The 22,566-nt window shown below is 36.1% G+C and overlaps 1 protein-coding gene across 3 annotated transcripts; it reads right to left on the bottom strand.

Moving 5' to 3' along the window:
* Nucleotides 1-221: 221 nt before the first annotated feature.
* Nucleotides 222-22,460, bottom strand: LOC119981131 (DNA annealing helicase and endonuclease ZRANB3). Of its 3 annotated transcripts, none has more exons than XM_038824155.1 (24): nt 22,029-22,460; nt 21,157-21,516; nt 20,412-20,544; nt 19,638-19,813; nt 17,303-17,376; nt 17,074-17,109; nt 16,908-16,998; nt 16,438-16,497; nt 15,005-15,188; nt 14,351-14,523; nt 11,751-11,852; nt 10,765-10,875; nt 8,903-8,968; nt 8,689-8,787; nt 7,724-7,972; nt 7,448-7,597; nt 7,267-7,365; nt 5,808-6,119; nt 5,195-5,382; nt 5,023-5,125; nt 4,696-4,841; nt 2,354-2,433; nt 1,578-1,750; nt 222-662 (listed from the first exon to the last, which is right to left on the bottom strand). In XM_038824155.1, exons 1-24 carry the CDS (start codon nt 22,371-22,373, stop codon nt 507-509), a joined length of 3,666 nt encoding a protein of 1,221 aa, XP_038680083.1. In that variant the 5' UTR covers nt 22,374-22,460; the 3' UTR covers nt 222-506. The 3 variants fall into 3 exon arrangements, with proteins under 3 accessions (XP_038680083.1, XP_038680084.1, XP_038680085.1); XM_038824156.1 differs by having other exon boundaries at nt 8,704-8,787; XM_038824157.1 differs by lacking the exon at nt 22,029-22,460 and having other exon boundaries at nt 21,157-21,322; nt 21,397-21,516.
* Nucleotides 22,461-22,566: the final 106 nt, after the last annotated feature.

Here is a 22,566-nt window from a genome sequence, read left to right as displayed (position 1 = left end):
GACGACATGATAAGTTAAGTCAAAGTTCAGTGTGTAATCATAGGGTATTGTTGCCAGGTAAATCATAAACCCTAAATCCTAGTAGGTTATTTTCTAAATAAATGATAATTTAAAATTGTTTTGGAAAGGAATTGTAACCCTCAAGCTCAAAAATTCTAAAAATTGGAGGGGGGAAGATTTATTATAAGTTACTCATCACAATGTTAAGATAAAACATAACATTAAACTAGAATAATGATGCTTTATATCTAAACGGTATGGTACCAAGACACCCTCGGATTTTGTTTTACAGAAGAAACATGCAGTCCTTACTTTTCTATCTCCACTGCCTTTCGGCACCATCTAGAAATATACACAAAAACTGTCATGCCGCGTATCAGCCAGATATGGGGCATCAAAGCGACTACAGGGGCTGTTTTTCAATTGTAATACAGTCAATATAATACAATTATAAAGGGAAAAAAAAGTTGGTTAATGCCATGCTAGTTATATTATGAAACAAAGCTTCATGTTCCGTTCATATGTGAAGATTTAGCTTCAGAAGATTTGTGCAAGTCTTCACTGGAAGTAGCTACTTGATCACCAGAATAGGCACTTCCAGGAACGACGACTAGAAGATCATCATCATCCATGTCCTCTTTGATCTCCAAATCTCTTTGCACCTATAATATAAGTGGAGTACCAATGAGTAAAATACATCTCAATAAACATTTATTTCTCAAGCGAGGGTTTCACTACCACCAAAGAAGATGAAAGTTGACAGTGACAATTAAACTATTTTCTGAATCGAGGCAAAAAAACAATGAGGGCGTTGCTTAGTTGAAGTGTGAATTTCTCTGAAAACAAACCACAACTTAATTAAACTGCCTACAAGATTAAACGTAATCCTTTTTGAAATCTAGTGACCTATCGCAATTCTAGATTTACCGCGACTTCCCATCAATGCAGGCTCAAATTCTTCGTCATCCATCCCCATTCTCAAGGAGCCTCATTCGATTTTATCAGAAAAGGAAGCAGACTTTTAGGGGGCCATTGACTAGAACAATGATGGTGCTGTTAAGTCAAAACTGAGGTCATCCCTCTCTAGTTTGATAGCTCTCCAACTTGAACCGCAAGAAGTCTGGATCGGCTAGTTATTGATGTTCATTTTGACTCAACTTTAGTTAGGTCAGGCCACGAGGAAGAAAACGAAAAAGAAAACACACAGTTGAAAGGGAAATTGAAGCCTTAAAATATTAAAATTAAAATTGAGAAATAGAAGTGTAAGTATCTTGTAGCCACTCTATCATGTTGACTGAACGAATCCATATATCTTAACCACATAGTAAGTTCACAAGATCATTTGCTAGGACCCCTTTTTACATCCCATGTCCCTCCAAGTTCAGCATGTTTCCATCAGAGGAATCAAAACTAAATTTGAGTAGAAATACTTTGTTCCAAATCAAATTACTTATTTATTTATGCTCCACTTGATGATGATAGCAAATACATTGCCACTACAAAGAAAATAAATCTAATGCAGAATTTGGAACTACCAGCAAAAGAAAGAGTCATTACCACATCCTCAGTAGACATACCTTATAAATACGAGTCCTTTTCATGTCCTGAACATTTTTGAGGTTATTCAAGGCATCTTTAAGGTTTTTCTTGGCCCGGGCCCTCGTTGACTTTCGTTCAGCTTGTTGTGCAGCAGTGACATCAGCATGGCAGGTCACGCAAAGAGTCCTCATGTTCTCTAATCTGCATTCACCTACAATAATGGGGAAAATGGCTTTACATGTTTGATTGGTTTGACTTGAGACCAGTGTAAAACTTTATTACTAGACAATGCGTGATCAAATTACTTTGAGAGACAAAATAGCAACAGCAACAAACCACACTACCAAGTACCAACAACAATCATCAAATCAGACTATTAAGTTCCACGTATCAAGATCAAATATTGGAAGTATCAATTGACAAGAATTAAGAGTCAACCAATCTGAAGCAGTCCATACATAAGGCTCATCTCAGTCTTGTGTTGCCCAGGGAAGGATTAAGCGTCCTCTTGGGTTTCAAGTGATGATGCATGCCTAAAATTTTGGATAGTTTCCAAAACAGCTTTTGAGTTATATATCAACACCAGATAATGTTTTACGTATGAAGTTTCTCCAGAGGCCAGTAATGTTTTGACTGAAACCATGATATTATCCATGTGTTGATTGGCTTTAGAAAAGCAATGTCCAGTTGATCAATCCAAGGAAAGGTTTCAGATTTTGGCATAATTCTTGAAATATGTATCTTTAGGACAGACCAATTCTTGGGGGGAAGATAGTTCTTGATTAGTGTGCTCAAGAAAAAAAATCGAACATACCTCCACCTTGGTAGACTGGAACAATGTGGTCTGCATGCCATGCGTTGCCCTCAGATGGATCACTGACAAGCTTATCAAGCCTAGAAACATCAAACAGTGAAAAAAGTGCTCTATTCTGCAGTTCAAAAATAGTATAGCACAGTCGCAAACTTTTCCCTCAAAAATTTACTTATACAGTTCTCTACAAAAATCTTTACTGATGCTAGATTTGCTCAAAATTTGAGATGTTTTGGAAAGAATTTGAAACCTATGCACAGGACCAGAAGGTTCTTTCTAAGATGGATGAAACGTAAAAGATGCTGCAGGATTATGAGACCCAGAACAAAGGTCAAAGCTCATTGAACCAGTACGTGTTCAAACAATGGATCCTTCTAAATTAATCACTGGTTCAGCTGAATATTGCCAGTAACCTTTAGTTCAAGTCCTCTAAATTCTCAGGGGATCAGCATTGTTCACCAATACACAATAACTTCATACACATGATATTCATCTTCAACATGGAATGCATCCTTATATCTCACAACAAGCAAACGGCAAAGTGACTAATTTGAATGATGTGGAAGAAGCAGCTAAATCAAAGTCTATGACTAATCTAAGAAGTAATTCTAGAATGGCAAGTGGCAACATAGCAAAAGATTTTGTTTACATAAATTGCAATGCATAAGTGACATGCAAAATGTTAGAATATGTATAAATGATGTGAAATGTCCCAACCCAACAAGTTAACTTATTGGGTTAAATGGCAAAGTAACTAATCTTAACATGCTATCGGAGATATCGGAGAGGGAGGTCTTAGGTTCAAACTTTAGCTTCCGAAATTTTAACCCCCATTTCTTGTTGACCCAAGTGTGAGCCTTTATGTGTGTTTGTTGTTACTCCAAGTGAGGGCTTTGTATGAGAGTAGCCCTAGTGTAGGGCTTCATTTTTTGTGCACGTGTTGGGCCGTCAAATTGTCCAGTCCACACGAGGGGGAGTATTAGAATATGTATAAATGATGTGAAATGCTCCAACCCAACAAGTTAGAATGGTGAAGTAACTAATCTTAACACAAAGAAATTACTTGCAGAGGTAAAATTAAGGCAAAGCACTAAGTTCTGGTCGGGAAAATATAAGCAAAGGCATTAACGTTACTGTTAGAACTTGCGATAATATGAAGACTACGATGTCTCGTTACTTGGGCCACCAATTACATGCATTCACTTCAATTGCAATTCATGAATTCCATGCGACGAAATTTATCCTCGAATAGAAACTTCATAATGTTTTTCAAATAGAACTTTCCATACCAAAAAAAAAATGAAGATTTTGTAAATCATCAAAGTCGAATCTAAAATTTTATGCAGAGTAAGCATATTGAAAACTTCACAGCATGGCTAATTCAAGTCGATTATTTGAAAACATGCAGAACTTGGTACAACTCCGTAGGATCCACCTCTGTAAAATAATCGGTTTGCTTTGTTACTCATCCAAAATTCTCAACTTCTCTACAAGGCAGTGTGGGCTAAAGTTCCGAATAATTTTTTTAAATTATGTGGTAGATCACAATGTTATGGACACTTTTGGACGATTTTCTACTCAAATCGTGATTCTTGAGAACAAGCATGACCTTGTTGAGTTGCACAAAAGAGGAATGACCTTGTTGATTATGCAAATTACTCAAGTTTTATGCCGAGGACAAGAGTGATAGGAAAAAACTGACGTTACAAAGAACATTCTTCACATCATATTTACCATGAGGCAATGCCATAGGACCATCAAAGACACTGACACTGTTTTCAAACACTTCGTAATGGTAGACTGAGTCATATGGTCATTGGTGTTGTATTCTCCAACTTCAGTTTGGAAGATGCCATGGACAAGTTTTGGATTGAAGACCACATTGCATCAAAAGCTTTATGATGTGGTTTGGTCGCTTGGGTTGAAGGCAGCATTTCATTCCCTAAAGGTTTAGGTGATAGAGTGTGGGACATCATTTGGATTTCCTTGAGCAATTTAGGCTTCCAGTTTCGAATCTAGTTGCGGATTTGATAAGTCAAAGTTCCTAGGTTTTGATAATTTAGGAATCCTAGAGCTATTAGTTAGCATCAGAAGAGAAGTTGCATGAAATGGATGATTGATATGCTGATTCATGCAAATGATTCACTTTTATGACAAAATGAGTGAAATGCAAATTATTAGCTTAAAATCAGTATATATAACATGCAGAAAAGTATTTCCATCAAGAACAATTCAGGCAGACAGAAAAGAACTTTTAAGGAGTATAAGTATAAACTAGTAAACCCAACTCCTCTAACAGAAAATGAAAAGAAAAACAAGTAAACACTTTCCAGTAAGCGACTTACAAACTCTTCCGACTGGCCAAGTTTGGTGCTACTTTCTTGATGTACTCTCTCCGCCTTACCAAAGATAAAGGTTTAATGATTTTCACAAGTTGATGGCAGTCTAATTGGCATTTCGAGCATACCCCATGCTCTACTTGAAAAAGTTCCTGAAAAGGCCAAACATGTCAGTTGAGAAATATATGTTCCAAGCAGATAACATAGAGTGATTAGTGAACATGAGGAAAAAATCCAAAATCTTCCATCTAAATCCCATGTATCGAAGCAAACCTAAAACAGGCAAACCAGTAGTTTAACTTGATGATAGAGCAATATATTTCAAGTCCTAACCTGGCGGAGATATCTATTACTGGTTCGAAGACGATATTCTTCACAGCAATCAAGGTTACAAAAAAGATCCTCAAAAAATTCAGGTGTCTTTGCCCTTTTGTCCCTGAAAGAAATAATAAATGATCTTATTCCAAAACAGATACCGAGTAATCAATCAATAACCTGAACTTACTTGCATGGAGTCTGACAGAGTTTACAGAGTGGTTCGCCCATTAAGGTCCACCCTTGCATGTATTCTTTCTCCTTTTTGCTGTAACCAACGAAAAGACGCACTTTTCTCCAATCGGCATTTGATGGTAAAGTTTGGCTTATTTCATAAAACGGTGTAGTCCGCCTCTTGCTTTTGCCCCTTAGCAGTCCCTATTCAGCATTATAAAGAAAATAACCTAAGGGATTCGGCATACTCCATGCAACACACAAAGATCAAGATATTTCTATAGATCTACAGAACACATCTAAAGGTCATACTCCACGCAATACACAAAGATCAAGATATTTATATAGATCTACAGAACACATCTAAAGGATACATATTAGCATGTTAAAGGTGCAATCATAAAAAACGTAACACTAGTGTACAAGGCTCCCACAGTGGGCGGAATCGGAGACAAGCAAGATATACGCAGACCTTACCCCCATATGGCCATATAATATATGAAGAGGCTGTTTTCAAGCATAGAACCTGTAACCTCTAAGTTGCACCCCTGCAACTCTACCATTGGGCCACATGTTCGCATGTACTCATATCACGGGAAAAAATAGAGAACTAGTTTATGCAAACATACCCCCCTGTCATGGTTGATACTTTCATTCAAGTAACACAACTCAGCAGTTAAAGGAAGTTGCAAAGGCTTTCCAAGTAACTTCTTCCGATCAATGGGCCTTAGTTTATTCCACTCGTTAATGAATGTCAGGAAAGAATGTCGGTAACGTGGGCTATCCTTGAAGAATGGGGAAGCTGCTTCCTTATCATTACCTGGAGCAGAATCAATCATCCCAAGCTCCTCAGGTCGGAAGCTCTCAAACAGTGGCCTTGGTCTCAAATCTACCCCTGGAATGCATGAATACAGGTGAATCCTCCCAGTGTATTGACTCACCTGAGAGCAGGTAAGAAAATAAATATGTTTAACTCCTATGAAATTACTCAAATGTTTTCTCTTCAAAAATAGACAAATAAATCAGGACAGACAAAACGAATAATTACATTATCAAGAAGAGAGAGATGGGCCAGATGGCAACAGCAACACAAATGATACTAGCAGAAAAAGGAAAATTTTGATATGGAGAAGGGACGGGAATTATGCATTGAATTCTTGTCAGTTAAACAAAAATAACTTAGCCATAAGATACATACATAAAGATATCTTAGTCATAAGATACGTATCATTTCTTCCAAGGAGGGAAGGCCTTGTCTCTTTAAGATAAGTGTCAAACATGAAACACATATTGTTAAGAAGGATGGGATGGCCATTTTCAAATGATACAGTGTGAAACTAGACTTATATTAGAAGATCAAATAGACTAAAACATGTAACTTGAATCAGCCCATCAGACAGTGCTGATGAGAAGGGACAGAAAAGAGATTCTCTACTAAGTCGCTCCCTATTGAAAGGAGCTCTTGTGACCTAGTGGTGGCCAGTTCCTTAAATTAGCACAAGGCCTCAAAAAATTAAAAATAGAACATGACTAAGGGGGAAAAAATTGCTCCCTAATCCCTACTGAATATTTCCAACATCAACCACTAACCAATTACAGAAAGAGACAGTAAATCTGCTGAGCCCTCAAACATTTGGATTAGAGCTCATCACTATTGTTTCAAAGAGTTGATGTCTGCCACAGATGTCTCCTTCAAGTAAATAGACTTTACAATTAGGGGATCCATTTGGTATTGTTTGATAACAAGATTGACACCCTGAGATGAGCCTCTGGGCTATCGAAAATTGAATTGTGAGCCACCAATACTTTGGAACCACGGGAAGTAGGGAGATGAAGGCCAAGCAGAAGAAGGAATCATAGATAGATCGCATGCTCTACTACTAACCAGTGAAGTACAAAAACAGAGGGGATTTGATGAGAGAACTGTATAGAGAGGAAGTAGCTAAGGATTATATTAAGTTCCATATGAACAAGGAGCTACTGCAATTTGAAAGTAAGAATTTTGAGGCATTAGCATAGATACAACATACAGCAAGAGTCACAGACCAAGTAAATTAGTATAAATGTGACCAGGTATCGCTGTTCTACCTCAAAACGCAGTAAGTCCACTGATTTAGATGAACATTCATTTGGCTCAAGAGGTCCACCATCATTTATCATTGTTTCATGAGGATGTAGTGAGTGTTCCTGCACCCTCAAATTTATAAACATTATGTCCCTCATAGAATCCTAAGAGAGTAGTTCTATATAACAAGATGAAACTTAACACCTTGTCCAGTTGATATTTATTTTCACTAGCCTCCCCAGGCTTGCAAACAGAAAAATCACCGAGAATTCCAATTTCAGCTTCAGAAAGAAGGCCTTCTGTATTTTCCTCGGAAAGAAATTTCTTTCCTGACTCATTAGGGACAATATCTTCCTGTTCACCAAGAAACATGGAATTTTCAGCCAAGATCATATCATGTGACTAAAAAGGTCAAAAGTATAGAAGACCAGGGATTAATGCCAAAAACAAGATAAAAGAATTATAATCTTAAAATTATACCTTCATGTGAATATCCTCAATTAGGGTGACACTGCAGGTAGGCTTACTCCTTTCACTGAATCTACTGTATTGGTTTGAAGCCAGTCCATCATATACTTCAAAATTTGGTATATCCTGTGCCACGCTATATTCTGGCAGCTTAGGTTCTTCCCATGAAGGGGACTTATCGCATCTGGAATTGTCAAAAATTTGTTCTTCACAACTCGTATCAAAGCTACCAGACATTTCTAAATAAGAAACACCTTCAACCTACCAAAACCAGAGAGAGTTCGATCTAATAGTGAGAATATGAAACTGAAATCACAAGACCAAATAATACAAATTTATTCGCAGCAAAAATATGTAACTTGAATGATCCTCTCATATGAGCATGCATGCCAGGATGTTTGGCAAGAAAGAAAAAAGCCTGTGTTGAAGATGTGAGTCGAGCTAAAAATATCCAGCAGTCAGACAAAAACAAGCCACGATGTTGACATATTCAAACAGGAGTTGACATAAAAGTGAAAAAGCCATAAGAGAGATCCAGTAAAGCTGTAAAAGGAAATCAGGCCACAAGAAAAATATGTCATTTCTTCCTCGCGCTTCATCCCGATCAAAAAAATGCATCGATTTTAAAGATCTTCCCAATGTTACCATTGGTACTGCAGGAGCACCTCTCTAGATTGAACTTGAGAAATGTAGTAGCCAAGAAACAGTGAAACACTGAATGCTTTCCATTAATTATTTCAAGGAAATCCAAGGATGTATAAAGGGGGTAGTGGGGTACAATTGGTGAGAAGAAAGAGGGGGATAGAGAAAGACAACAAAAAACTAACATACAAAGTTTTGATAATAAATTCCAATCCAAGTCAAAGAACACAATTTACTGAGTACCAAAGCTAAACAAAATGTGAAATAAAAAGAGCTCCAAAAAGCATTAAACTTAAAGTTATAACATTGAAATTTTCTAGAAGAAAAGAAAATACCGTCAGCTCCTTTACTGAATCATATTTCCCATCTGTTGTAGATGAAACACGGTGCAAACTCATGTTCAAGTATTGCCAATGTCTCTCATCCACTGTATCCTGAAATATAACAATATACTTTGAACTCTTTTGAAATGGAAATATAGATAATAGACTATCATCTATTATGCTTAAACAAAACTTCTAGATTTATAATGAAAAAGGGAAATGGCACCATTGCGCAGAAGATATATATGTTGACTGCGTTCCTCTGTCCTCGCCTGTGGGCTCTATCCTCGGCCTTCAGGATGATTGCAAAGGAATTACAAGCCATAGAGTACTAAAAGAAGTAAAAACGAACCACAAACACTTCAAAGGAAGAGATCGTTAACACAACAGACTATGCAACACAAACAGATGCATATATTTCTGTATAAAAGAAAAAGGAAGTGGAAAAGAAATGCTATATGATTTGGTGATTGGACATGTTTCAACACAAATTTCAGCATTACAAAAAATGCTATTGCAAATTGGATATCAAATACTCCAAGTATACAGCATTAGCAATTTATCTATAATTGATCATCAAATATTTACGTAAGCAAGCAGAAAGGGAAGGTAAAGATTTTGCTCGTCTCAAATGATTCTAACTCTTAGATATTAGCTGTTATATGTAGAATCAGTACTCCTGTAAAGAAACCATATTTGCACATTGAGAATTTTGGAAATCGGTACAGCTAGATCCTAAGCAATTCCCACAGAATACAGAGATAACAAGAGATAGAAAGACTCAACACTACCCAACCCCATTACCATATAGTGTTGACAAAACGCAACATTATATGCCTCTCCATAGAACTTTCAGAAACAAGACTTCAAAATTCAAACTCATAAAACTTAATTGAGACCTCTTGAATACCCTTTGAAACGTACCAAAGATATCCTGAATGTCAGAATGAACACTTTCTAGTTTGTATGTAAATAAGAAAAAGTGGTGGCTCCTATAATATTTAACAGGGCCTGCATGATTCAATTATCATAAGCCACAACATAAAGAAATTTTAATTTAAGAGGAAAGTAACATAATTAATGCACCATTAATACAGATTTCTTAAGAAACTATCATATTTATTCTGTGCCATTGTTAAATACATCACAGATACAAATCCTAACTCGCTAAGAACAACCCAAATTCAAAACGACTGAAGGAAGGCCTTTTGCCAAATTTTCCAGGATAAGACCCTACTTTAGTCAAACCATAAGTAAAGTAGGTAATGACTTCTCTTTGCCATCTTAGCCATATCCACTGCTCATATTTATGGTTCATAAATCATAATTCATCTTCATAACCAGTCATTTAAAGTAATTTCCCATGTTTTTCAGCTTACAAAAGGTTGTGTCAAAATGCTATTGCAAATCTAATACACAAATTTATTTTAAATAAAGTGCTTTTGCATTCCAGAGAATCTTGGAAGTATGATAGGGTACAACTGATATGCACCAAAGGAATTTTGCTTGTCCCAATTACATTAAAGAAGCTTATTAATCTTCAAGAGAGAGCACTACTCAAAATTCTTGCTACATTAACACGAGTAAGATATTCTCATATTCTCTTCAGCTTGTTTAACTGTATTGTATACATCCCCAAATCTACACTGCTTTAGTGCTTTTCTTTCCACTGATCTAGGATACCATTTCATTTCTGCCCAAGTTGGAGTCAGGAAGAAGCCGGTTGTCAAGTAGTATAGAAGCAAGGGCAAAATAGTCATGCTAACCTAAGCATATATTTTCATCAAGAATTCTAAACGAGTCATTGAATATTAGGTATGAAAAAATCAATCAGAAAATGTGGGTAATTACAGGCTAATGTTAATATTGGTTTTATCCATCAAAGGCATAAAATAATTTAGTATTGACAGGGTAAGAAAAGAATCCTTTGAGAAGACCGACAATTAAGATTTAAGTATGCTTTTACTCCTCATATTCAAACAAACACATACACACATGAGAATGCACAACTTGAGGAACAAAATCATCAACATACAATAATTAACAATAATAGCACATTTCGAAAATATTTAACAAGTGAATCTAAACCTGAAGCATCAGAGATGGTGACTGAGGCATCTCCAAAAACACAACATGTTGTGCAGATGAGAAATCAAGTCCAACACCCCCAGCAGTTATACCAACAATTGCAATCTTAACCTGATAAACAAAGTTACTGACTTATTATTGTACTGCAAATAGTAAAAAAAAAAATAGACGCTAAAATGAGGCAAAATGAACCTTACTTATGGAGTACAGACACAAATTGAGGACATGACAAGTCCCCCTGTTTCAATCTGATCAGGGTTGTACATTTCAAATGTGTAAATTCAATTATGTATATGCACAAGAAGCACAAGTCAAACAACCTAGCCTTTCTCCTCTTGCTGTTAAAGTAAGAATCTTTTGCTAGAGGCAAGATCGCAACAAATTGGCATTGGAGGACGAATGAGGGACGTCAAAAAAAATAGTAGCAAATTAGAAGTTACTACAGTGTCTCAAATATCATAATTTCTGCCATACATGGAAATTGCCCATCACATGACCGAAGGATGCGAAGCTAAACTGATGGTATTAAATCAGCAAAACAGAAAAAGCAAAACTACCGAGCAAAAAAGGCCTACTAAATCACTATTTTTATGTACAACCCAGTAATCAGCATTCGAAAACAACAAAAATATTTCAGGCAACATATACCAAATCATGAAAATGCATGGCAAAGCTCATGTGCTTTTCGAATAGAAAAATATTTTATCTGGAAGCACAAAGGGGTGATCCACAGAACAGAAATAACATTTTAGCTAAGGGGATAGCTTCTAAAATCTTGTTACAGGTTGCTTGAGAGCCAGAACGGTAAGTTGCTGAACCATCTATTGACGAAACCATCAATGGAGTTCATGTATTTTGTGTAGTATCAACAAGAAAACCACAGCCAAAAGAATTAAGAAATGGCCAAGAGGGGGAAAACTATGAACCAAAAGTTTGTTCTAGTCAAAAAAATATTGATGTAATCATGAAGAGGATGCAATACAAACCTTGGGTGATGATCGGAATGACAAGACAGCTGACTGTCTATCTCTAGCAAGTGTTCTTCCATCAATGCGTACAAAAGCAATCCCTTTCTCACAAACGATCTCCTGAATAAACCAAAATAGCAAATATCACCATCAAAGACGATCAAAGGCCAGCATGGACATAAAACACTAATAGCGAGAAAAAGTTATATATCACTACATAGAGACCTGCCCAAGAACCGTAATTTTTTTAAAAAAGAAATGTAAAGAAAATCTTGTCAAATTCTCTAGGGCATAACAATAAAAAAAAAAATCTATCTCAAGACTTTGAAGCAGAATAGCACAGTTAGGAAAACGATTATAACAGATCTGTGACTAGACAAGTTTTGTCAAAGAAATGTCAACCTATACAAGTTTCTTTTGGCCGTAAGGCCTAGGAAAGGCAGATATACACATCTTTTTCATTAAATTACTTAAAGGCTGTTCTCTAGCTTCAAATCTGTGATGCCTACTCAAAATTGAGCAACTTTACAATTATGTTAAACCTTGAGCATTTTTTACGACACTTGGTATATGCAAAGGACAAATAAAATAGCCCATACCACTCCTTAAATAGGAGATCACTTCCAATAGTGAGCTCCAGCCCCTAATTATTTTTAAACAAATGCTGTATTATCGACCATAAGGCAATAATTCTAAATAAGTTAAGTAAGATCTACATGCCTCGTTTAATTTTCTTTGCCTATCAAACCTAGGATTTACTTTTTAAGCCACTGAAATTTAAAACTTGTCAAACACCGCTTCAACTTCTGTCAATATGGAGTGTTAGAATGAGTAGGTTTTACACGGTATGTCATTCTGTATTTCCGTATTCATATATATAAAGAATAGACAAACAAAGGGAGACAATATATCAATAATTCTCTCTACTCTCATAAGGCCCTTCTGTTATTCTCTTCATCTTCTTTTCTCTGATCTACATTACCCTGAAGCTGATTAGATATTCAAGTGAATGCCTCATTTAGCTAATAAATAAACATCGTTAGTTGAAAAAGTTTAAATTTATGAGTTAATCATTGCATTTCATTATATTAACATATCGGATTGAATCACAGCTGCAGGGAAAAAAAACGAAGTCCTACTATATATCCCTGAGGCTGCAATCAACAACCGTTGACAATGCTTCGATTATCTCAAGAACAATCCTGGATCTGTGATGAGTTGGTCATTCAAAATATGCATCCAGGGAGTCGCATTAAGTAAATAATCTATCAGATCAAAACATGGAGAAATGAGTATATGTGTTTTGTATTTAATTTGTTCTAAGCGCATATGTTTTTATTGGTGTCTTTATTGTATTCATTTTAAAATTCTAAGAAAAGATGGACAGAGAACCTGATTTATAAGATGACTGAGGGAAAAAATCGGGAATATTCAAGTCAGGCAATTTTAAATCCAATCCCACTCAATGCCTGTCAGTCCAATCCATAATAAAATCATGACGCAAAAGAATTACTTTCTATAATTTTTTCACGTATGCTCCATATCAGATGCTAGATGTTTCAACAAAACTATTGCACTGAAAAAAAAAACATGGATAGGATGAATCATCAGTTGGTGCTACCTGTGAAAATTGGAGACCATTCAGAAAGGGCATCAAACTTTTTCTTGGCTCATTCATCTCATAAATCTTGTCATTAGCAGCTCATTTTTTCATAGATTGAACTGGCAGGAACCGAGTGGGATTGGACTGAAACTTTTCTCGATGCAAACAGATTCAGAAGCAATTGACTTCTTCTATGGAATCCATCTTTTAGCATAAATTACATTGTTTTTCCCCATTACTAGAATATACAATAAAAATATAACTGCGCGAGATTAAAGCCTTAAATATGTGCAGCTGTTTTCCCTGTCAATCACACATTGTATTTACTTTTGTAAGAGTATATGCATGCACAAAGTTGGGTTCACTTAAATATAAAGAATATTGGCTTTGAAGTAAAAGGTAAACAACTCCCGTGCACTGGGCGGGGTCGGGGACAGGCAGAAGTATGTAGACCTTACCCCCACATAATAAACATAATAAGTGGAAAGATTGTTTCCATGGATTGAACATGTGATATTTAGGTTGCATCCATGCAACTCTATCACTAGGCCACATATTCGCCTGTAATATTGGCTTTGAAGAACTATGTCAAATTTACTTCAGGATTTTGGACTCATGCCTTCTATCATTTAGGCATAGGGAATATATGTGTAATATATCAATTAAAGCTAAATGCTCATCGTGTAAAAAACTTTTAAACATTCTAGATTTTACCCCCAAACAAATCTTAGAACTCATGTTTCTCTTTGATGCAAAAAAGTTACCACAATAGGAATAATTTTTATTGAATTTGTGCACAAGAAAACCACCAAGAACTCTTAGTAGTACTTAGCATAGGAAGAAACAGAGGTTTAACAAGAAAAACAAATAGGATCTGAGTAATTTGCTTCTAGAATATGAATAATGTTGTAGTGTTTCCAATGATGCAACTACAATCAGTGAACCAAGACATAGCAAGGAATTTTCAGCAAAAGAACTTAGAGAATTGGAGGAGCAACGTGGTGAAGAATCTGACCTGTACTCCATCAAGAACTTTATGGTGATGTGCAAAAATTATCATTTTCTGAGAAGTGCAGGTCATATCAAAGTTTGATGTGCCATCGAAGGAAGCAACGAGTGGATGAATTGATAGCCATTGGCGAAATCCAGACAGCTTTGCAATACCAATCTCTTGGTTGGAGAGTTGCTCTAAGCAAGGACAAGGTAATGATTAAAAAGTGAAAAGAATTTTTACTACATATATGTATAGTAATGTTTACAAGTAAGAATTACTAAAAAGAGGAGGGAAGCTAAAATGACAAGGATGAAACTATGAAAGTGATAAAAGGGATAGAGACACTATAGGATTGCTGGACAATGTAACTTTAGATAGGAATAAATGGTGAAGGACAACCCACATAGTGGACTCAAAATCAACAAGAGAAATTTTGACGCCCGCCTTATCTGATGGGCGAGACCATATTCATTTCTTCAAGATATGACAATTGATGCTCCACAAGTACAAAATAGTGACTAAGCCCTACCATGAAATTCCTTTCCTGTCAACAAAAAAGCTAAAATGTGGAAAATGATTCTTGTTTTCGGATACTAATAAATTCTTAAAATCCAAGAAACATAAAAGTAAAATTTGAAACTCTTATCTGGAAGATTCACGATATGAAAATATTACCATCAGCTCTGTTGGAATTTTGAGAAGGCTGGTCTTCAGTGTCATTTTTTTGACAAGTATCACCATTCACCACCCTAATTGCAGCCTTTGCCAGAGCGATATCCGATTTCTTCAACATCAATGTTATAATTTGCCGGCGCTTTGGCGGTAATTGCACCAGCACATGCTCCTTTAACCGTCTTATCTACAAAGACAGCATAAAATAATGAAACAATCTGCCTAATTCTGGTCATTCGCCATTGTGTTTTCCCTGGCGAGCTCACCAGAAAACATTGTTTTTCTGTGTTCATATGACAAATTTGGTGATTACTCTTTTCTTTTTTCTTTTCTTTTTTTTTGAAATTCAAATCATGGTAAGAAAAATGTGTATAGACCGTGATTTTGGTCAATAAGAAATTCTTTCTTGGTTTGTATCCTTAATGACAAAAAGGTTAATGATCGTCACAGGGGCGACTCAATCCACCCTTTTTCCTCATCTTTTAAACTTTAAAGTAACATATTCTTGGCTGGGTCCGAAGTTGTGATGCCAAATTCGTCCCAACACGCATTATTTTCTTCCATTAATAAGCATCCCACCCTAAGTTGAAAATCTATCCAGATATCAACCTGTAACATCTGGAAGAAGCAAATATAACAACTAGATATCTATTTTAGTCTTTTTACTGAATTTTTTTTCGTTCTGTAAGAACCAAACACAATTTTATCACAAAAACACAATTTTCATCCTATATTTACAAAGTACTTAATTCAGCATTATCTGTATCAAAGTAACTTTTTGCAATTCACATACTAGTCAGATTATACGTGGAAAGCACACAGCACTGTTTGAACCTTTCTGAAGTACGAAGGATAATAACTGCGATATGCAGTAATGCATCCCCTAACCTAAATGAAGCATGAAGAATATTGCAATATGCAGCGACGCATCCCCAACTTGGATGGAACATATCAACAAATTTCAGGATGCGCATTATTATATACAGTGAAAAACAAAAAGTAAGAACCAATTATGTATGACCCAAGAGAAATAAGCCAATAGGAGTACTCAGTTAGAGAGACTATGACGGTTTCACAAACAAGAATAAATTTAGAATCCTTTCATTGAATCCTTCTTACATGTTTGATAATTGCGAATGAATAACGTTCGCATCACAAACAGTGGTAATACACCAGAAGAGCCAACCAAAAGTTACAATGGTAAAAGATGACTATCACCATACCACAATCTCCTCTCAAATGTAATGCAAAAATCATAGCCCCAATAGCTCTTGTGCCTACACTATTCACACTGACACTCAAATTTATGTGAGTAGTATGCAAAAGATGTGTTTTACTAAACAGAAGCATTAAAGTAAACTACTGCATAATGTACTAGGAGTAGCCAAAATAGCATCAACCATTAGAAAAGAGCAAGAAAGAAAAAGGATCTATACCATAACTGTTTGCTTAAGTAACACGTTCAACTCCTCCAAACGAGTGCCCTTTGAAAAATCCTGCAGTGGCAATCCCGCAAAATATCTTATAAATCCAATGTCAATGAAATGCAAATGGAAGTCTCTAAAATGAAAATAACTGCATCATTCTCACAATCCACAAAAACACATATCAACACTTGTACAAGAACCCACACAGTAGCTTGCTTCATCAGCAGTAAAGTTTTCACATATCTTAGCTAGAAGTATGAATCAATATGATGACCTATTACTTTGGCATTTACTCGTACAAAGTTTGTTTTGCTTATCTCTTTTCCTCTTGTTTTCAATTTGACTTGAGGAAGTTCAGGAAAATAGTAAAACAGCTAAAGAAAAGAGGAACTAAAGAATAGTGTAACGCAAAAAATAATGCAATTATATGCCTTTCTGTAAACAGTGCTGAGGTTATCAAAAAATACTTCAACAATTACCCTGGAATTTTTCCCTTGAGAATACTGAACAAAGTTGACGGCACAGTAAGTTTTTGCAAAGTCATACTTGGTCTTTCCCAGCAAACCAGGCCTACACAACAGAAACACTGTCAATATATGGAATTCAAATTAAGCAAAATAAGCTGCAAGCAGTGAAGAGACTAACCATAACGTGTTTATCTGATGAAATATGTCAAAGGGCCTAATGTCACCTAGGAACATATAACGAATTAGATATTACAATTTTGGAAACCAATAAATCCGAACAAATTCATGAAATGGCTAAGAAAGATGAAGGGGCATATAAAATGGTCAACAAGACCATTGATCCTCATAAAATAACAACAATTGAAAAACAATGCTGCTAGTTTTCTTCAAAAGCAAAATAGAACAACCTTGACAAAGAGGGTGTCCCAGATAGCAAGATTGTGCGCTTGACCCTTGCAGCCACATCAAGAACGGATTTTACCTGTTATCTCAGGAAAACGTAACACAATGATAAAGAACTACCAAAATATGAAGGATCACTAACTAACCATTGAACTAGTCAAATTGGAGATAAACTAATAATACCTACTTCAACAAAGAGTTACTCCCTCTAAATTTTACTTCCTCATGCATTTTGTTTATTGGAAAAGAAAGGTTCATGATCCAGAAAAGTAATAATAGGTAAGTGTCTCACTAAAGATTCCTTAAAGAGAAAGCATTGGCATTTGACTCATGAAGAAACTCTAGCTTCTACATCAGCTGGTATTTGTGAAGCAGAATAATAGTGTAAATCAACATAAATGATACTGGTGGATTCTCATTCTCTAGCACTAAATAACCTTTATAATCAACCATAGAACTTGATCTTTAACATCTACATCACTCGAAATAGGCTTTTGTGCTTCTGATGTGATATAATGTTGGTCTTTTTATGCGGCACCACATTGAAGTTTTTACGAGAGAACCATCGAGCATTATGGGGGAAGATGGCGCACTCGAAGTCTCCTAGTTTGAAGTGGGATCGAATATGGCGCACTCCCTGCCCTCCCAAAATCTCCTTCTTCTTTTGGGAGGCGTTATGGGGGAAGATTCTCACCATTGACAATCTCTGGAAAAGAGGTTTCTCGGTACCTAATCGTTGTGTGCTCTGTAAGTCTAACGAGGAATCTGTTTCTCATCTACAGTTACACTGCTCTTGGTCAGCGCAAGTCTGGGGCACTCTTTGGCATTTGATGGGGGTGTATTGGGTTCCTTGCGGCAACCTGGTCTTAGAGGTTGAGGCTTGGCACTTTCTCGCATCCAACAAGGCTAAGCACGATTTTTTGTTCTCAATTCTTCAAATTACTTGTTGGTTAATCTGGAAAGAGCGCAATTCTAGGATATTTCAGGACAAAGAGTGCTCGATTGGGGTTTTTTTGGATGGCTGGCTCTCTGAACTCAAGCTTTGTTTGAGTGGTTCTTGTTCTAATATTTTTGTGAACCTTAATCCTTGATCTGTTTGCTTTGTGGGTTGCACCCCTTTGGTGCTGTTAATAAAAAATTTTCTTTCAAAAAAAAAAGAAGTTTTTACGAGAGAACCATCGAGCATATCTTTGAGTGCTTGAGTTGACGATCAAGTAAATCCTGATGTTAATTGGAGGAAGGAGTAGGTAATGATCATTTGTTCTGATACCAGACTGACGAATAGGAGATTTGTAATTTATGTTCTACATAAGCTTAAGATATCTAGGATAAGGAAAGCTACAGATTTGGGGTTAAAAATTGTGTTAGAAAATTTAAGGATTTGTGAAAGTATAACATTAGAATAATTATGAAGTTTTGGGTGAAACAGGTTGCAAATGTTGAAGAATAGGGAAAGGTTCATGTTTTTGTAAACAATGATGTCTTGATAACACCATAATATACAAGTATGTAGGAATAACTAAGAAGAAAATGTGCAAGAACTAAGAAGGTTGTCAGTTGTAAGAAGCAGAGAACCCTAGGCATCCAGTCTTCAAATGTTCAAAATTCTATTCCAAAAGACTTAAAATGACAATCACTTTACCATAAACAACTAAATAATAACGATTCCTAGACCATGACTTCATGGAAAGAAGTACAAAACTCTTAAGGTACTCCAAAATTGCACTAGTAGAATAGTAGCTATCTTACTGGAATACCCCTGACATGCAAACTGGTTTAAGTAAAGATTATCCAGAAGGAAAAAAAAAAAGGAAAAGGAAACACACCAAAGACTCCTTAAATAAACAAAAAAGATAGAAATAAAAGAATAAATAATTCCTTGTTTTGCATCAAATGAATTTTACCACAGTGACTAGTCACTTCTTCATTATTTTGGTTTCTCTGTTTCGCCCCACTTGCCTAGGACAACTAGCGCACATATTCAACAAAACACATGTCCAATAAATTTGTGTATTCTTAAGATGAAGACAATTAGCAACAGATAAACACGGGAAAAGAAACACACTTGCACCGACAAACACAAATTATTTTCAGACATCTCCTTGATGCATCAAAGTTCATATTTAAACTCAGATATTTTTTATATAAAATCATTCAAGAAAATGTTACTTCTTATCTTGTACTGGATGGCACCAACTTTGAGCCCACTCAAAAAGTTTCTTTAACTTCAAAAAAGGAAATCATTATCGAAATATAATTGCATGAAGAAGAAACTTTCTGATATATTCTTGAACTAAGGTACTTGTTTCTTCCAACAAACAGAAGACGATACATTTTTACCTCTCCTGACTCTGACTTTTTCTTTGAGCATCGTACATGGTGAGATTCGTCAACTATCATTAGAGCCCACTCTCGTTCAAGTATGCTCTTTTGCAGGATATGAAGCATTTTATAAGAGATAACCACAACTCTTGGGCTTTTTGTCAAAGATGCTGGATTATTCCGATGACCGAAAACTGAATTCGAAGTAAAAAATAAGGATGCAACACAATAGTTGCCATGACAAAACATACAAACTTCAGATTCAAAAATTAAGAACAGAAAGGAGAAACTTAGTGCTACAACAGATTTCCACTCTAGTTCGCTCAAATTATTTGCATTCATAGGGAGATGATAAAGAAATTTTCTACGTCTTCATGGAATAAATTAATTTTTTTGGCTCATTTAAATGTTCAGAGAATATCATAAAATGAAATACAACATGAAACAGGCCACTCAGTGATGACCTTGTATAGATCAAGTACTTCAAAAGACCTAGACACCTTACTACAGAGAACTAATAAAGGAACTAGAAAAAGGATAATTGTGAAATATGATACTGTGAATGTTTCTAATATTTCTATTTTAAAATGAGAATATATATTTAGAAGTTACTTCGGAATTCCATTGATTTTGGCATTGCATTATCTATTTTTCAACGCATTCATGTATGACCAAATGCAAAAGGTTAGCTATTATAAAAGAAAAAAACAACCATTGGCTTCATTCATACTTATTCCTCTCATCCCAGATGAAATTATAAAAGGTAGAATGAAATATAAAATAAGAAAATACCAAGATGGATCTCAGAAGGTAAACAAAAGGGAAGCCACCGCTCCAACTCTTCAGCCCATGAAAAACGCAAGATAGCTGGGCAGACAACAAGTATAGGACCTTCATTTATGAAACAGCCTGCAATAGCAATAGCCTGCAAATACATGAAACAGACCAAACAATTATATTTTCATGCCATCTGTAAGCCACCGCATGTCAATAGAAGAAAATAGTATCGTCATCGTAAAAAACTAAAACACTACAACAAGTTACCTACTAGAGACTGAGAAAGGGACATAAGTGAATGAACATCCACCTTGATGATAGAAATTGCAAGCTTGAGGCATGTTAGGACCGTCTTTAAAGGAAATAAAATTTACGGGACCTAATTGAATTCCTCTTACGTATGGGAATGCGAATGCCTAGGTGACAAAAAGCATAATGTGGCCACCAAATGCTAATAAAATCCATAATAAGAAATTTTATGAAATGAAATAATTAGGAATTCTATGAATCCGATAAGGAAGAACATAGCTCTAATAGGATGAAGCTACAAATGAGAATTCATGTGATGGATATCAAATAGTTTTTTTCCTACGGTTTAGGTAGCCAATCTCACGTATAAAATAATGACGTTCAGCATTAACGTTCTGAAGCACGAAGAGGCATGAAATGGAAGCTTTGGCTGACATCTAGTCCACAATAATCACAATCAGGCCATGCAAAATGAATGGAAGCATGAATGTCATGTTGCCATGGCGACTACCTGGAGTGTCTTCCCAAGACCCATTTCATCCGCAATAAGACACCGTCCACCCCTTCGCAAGCCAAATCTTAAGCCATCAAGTTGGAAAGGCAAGAGTGTAGCTAACAATTTTTTGGGTAGCTTCTCCATTAGTTCATTGACTTTCTCATCATGTAAATGCTCAGGCCTGCAGGGCTCCCATCTTTGTAAAATAAAGGAATGTGAGAGTCTCTCGACAACATTAAGCGTTTGAAAGGGTACCGCATCAATCTGAAGACCCTTGTAGTTCTTTAAGTAATTCAAGACAGCATCGTAATCCCTGAGCTTATAAACACATGCCTTTCCACCAATGTGATTTTGTGTATAGTGTGATGGCACCACCTAACAAATAGCCAAATGAAAATTACCAACTTAAAAGTTCTCTATTAATAAAATTCCAACTTATCTCAAAGTACAGAATGAACTAAATCATGAAACAATCTTTTTCTTAACAGGCACAAATAATAGTATAAAATTTGAAAACCAAGAATGTAAGTGAATTGAAAACATCAGTATCAAACCAATTATACAAGCTCCCCACATAATTAGCTCAAGAATGCATCAAACCCTTCAAAGCTCACAACACCAAGGCACAATTCAATGGAATCAGTTTAAGTCAAACAAGAAAATACTTGCGGATTAGATTCTTAGAGACTTGCGGAAATTCAAATGCTAAAACCAAAAATGAGTATGAAGGAAAGTAGTTTTCTAAACTTAAAACAAATGTCACTGCATTTGTCCATTAAAGCCAATTTAATTTTGATAGGCAAGAATGCCATCAAGTGAGAGAGCTTCCATTCGTTCAAATGAATTTCTCATTATCCAAACAAGGGTTGAAACGAAACTCAACTTACATCCGCCAAACAATCGCTCAGTTTCTGCAAGCATTCTTCATCACCAGGATATTCAAAACCCTCGACTACTTCGGGCGTAGCCGAGAACGAGTCGGGAGAGCAAATTTCTAACTTGACCCGGAAACTTTGACTCAAATGGGTCACCGGAACCGGGTCGATCAATTCATTTGGATGCGATTTTGGGTGACGGGTACTGACATCCCCAGAGACCTTGGTACACTTGAAGAGCCTCCATGGATCAACGTTCTGTTCACTGGTGGTGCATTCTTCGAGTGCCTTTCGCTTCGCTAGGGCTGCCACTCGATTTGCTTCCGCTCGCTTTCTCTGCTCCTCCGTGATCAACATTTTGGGAGTTAGGGTTTTTTGCAGTTGCACCGCCCAGAGAGGGAGAGCGAGCGTTTGAAGTCGAGGCTTGAAAAACGGGATTGTAAGTTGCGCGCGTACCTACAAAGACAAACACAAAACAAGGCCCTGTTTGGTAAAATAGAAAAAAAATAATGAATAGCCCAAAGTGATAGTGGCTTGAGCTCAATCAAAC

This window comes from Tripterygium wilfordii, chromosome 16, assembly GCF_013401445.1.
Source record: "Tripterygium wilfordii isolate XIE 37 chromosome 16, ASM1340144v1, whole genome shotgun sequence".
In the NCBI taxonomy this organism is placed as follows: domain Eukaryota; kingdom Viridiplantae; phylum Streptophyta; class Magnoliopsida; order Celastrales; family Celastraceae; genus Tripterygium; species Tripterygium wilfordii.
The sequence above is the reverse complement of the archived record's forward strand: the minus strand, read 5'-3'. Positions and strand labels throughout refer to the sequence as shown.

Bases quoted from the DNA above. Each gene is read 5' to 3' on its own strand.
- LOC119981131 (XM_038824155.1), bottom strand. From the start codon at position 22,373: ATGTTGATCACGGAGGAGCAGAGAAAGCGAGCGGAAGCAAATCGAGTG. The intron at 15,189-16,437 runs GTATAGATCCTT...CTGTCTTTGTAG, and splicing joins TACTTAAGCAAACAGTTATG to ATAAGACGGTTAAAGGAGCA. The intron at 14,524-15,004 runs GTAATATTTTCA...GTCCTTGCTTAG, and splicing joins AAATTCCAACAGAGCTGATG to AGCAACTCTCCAACCAAGAG.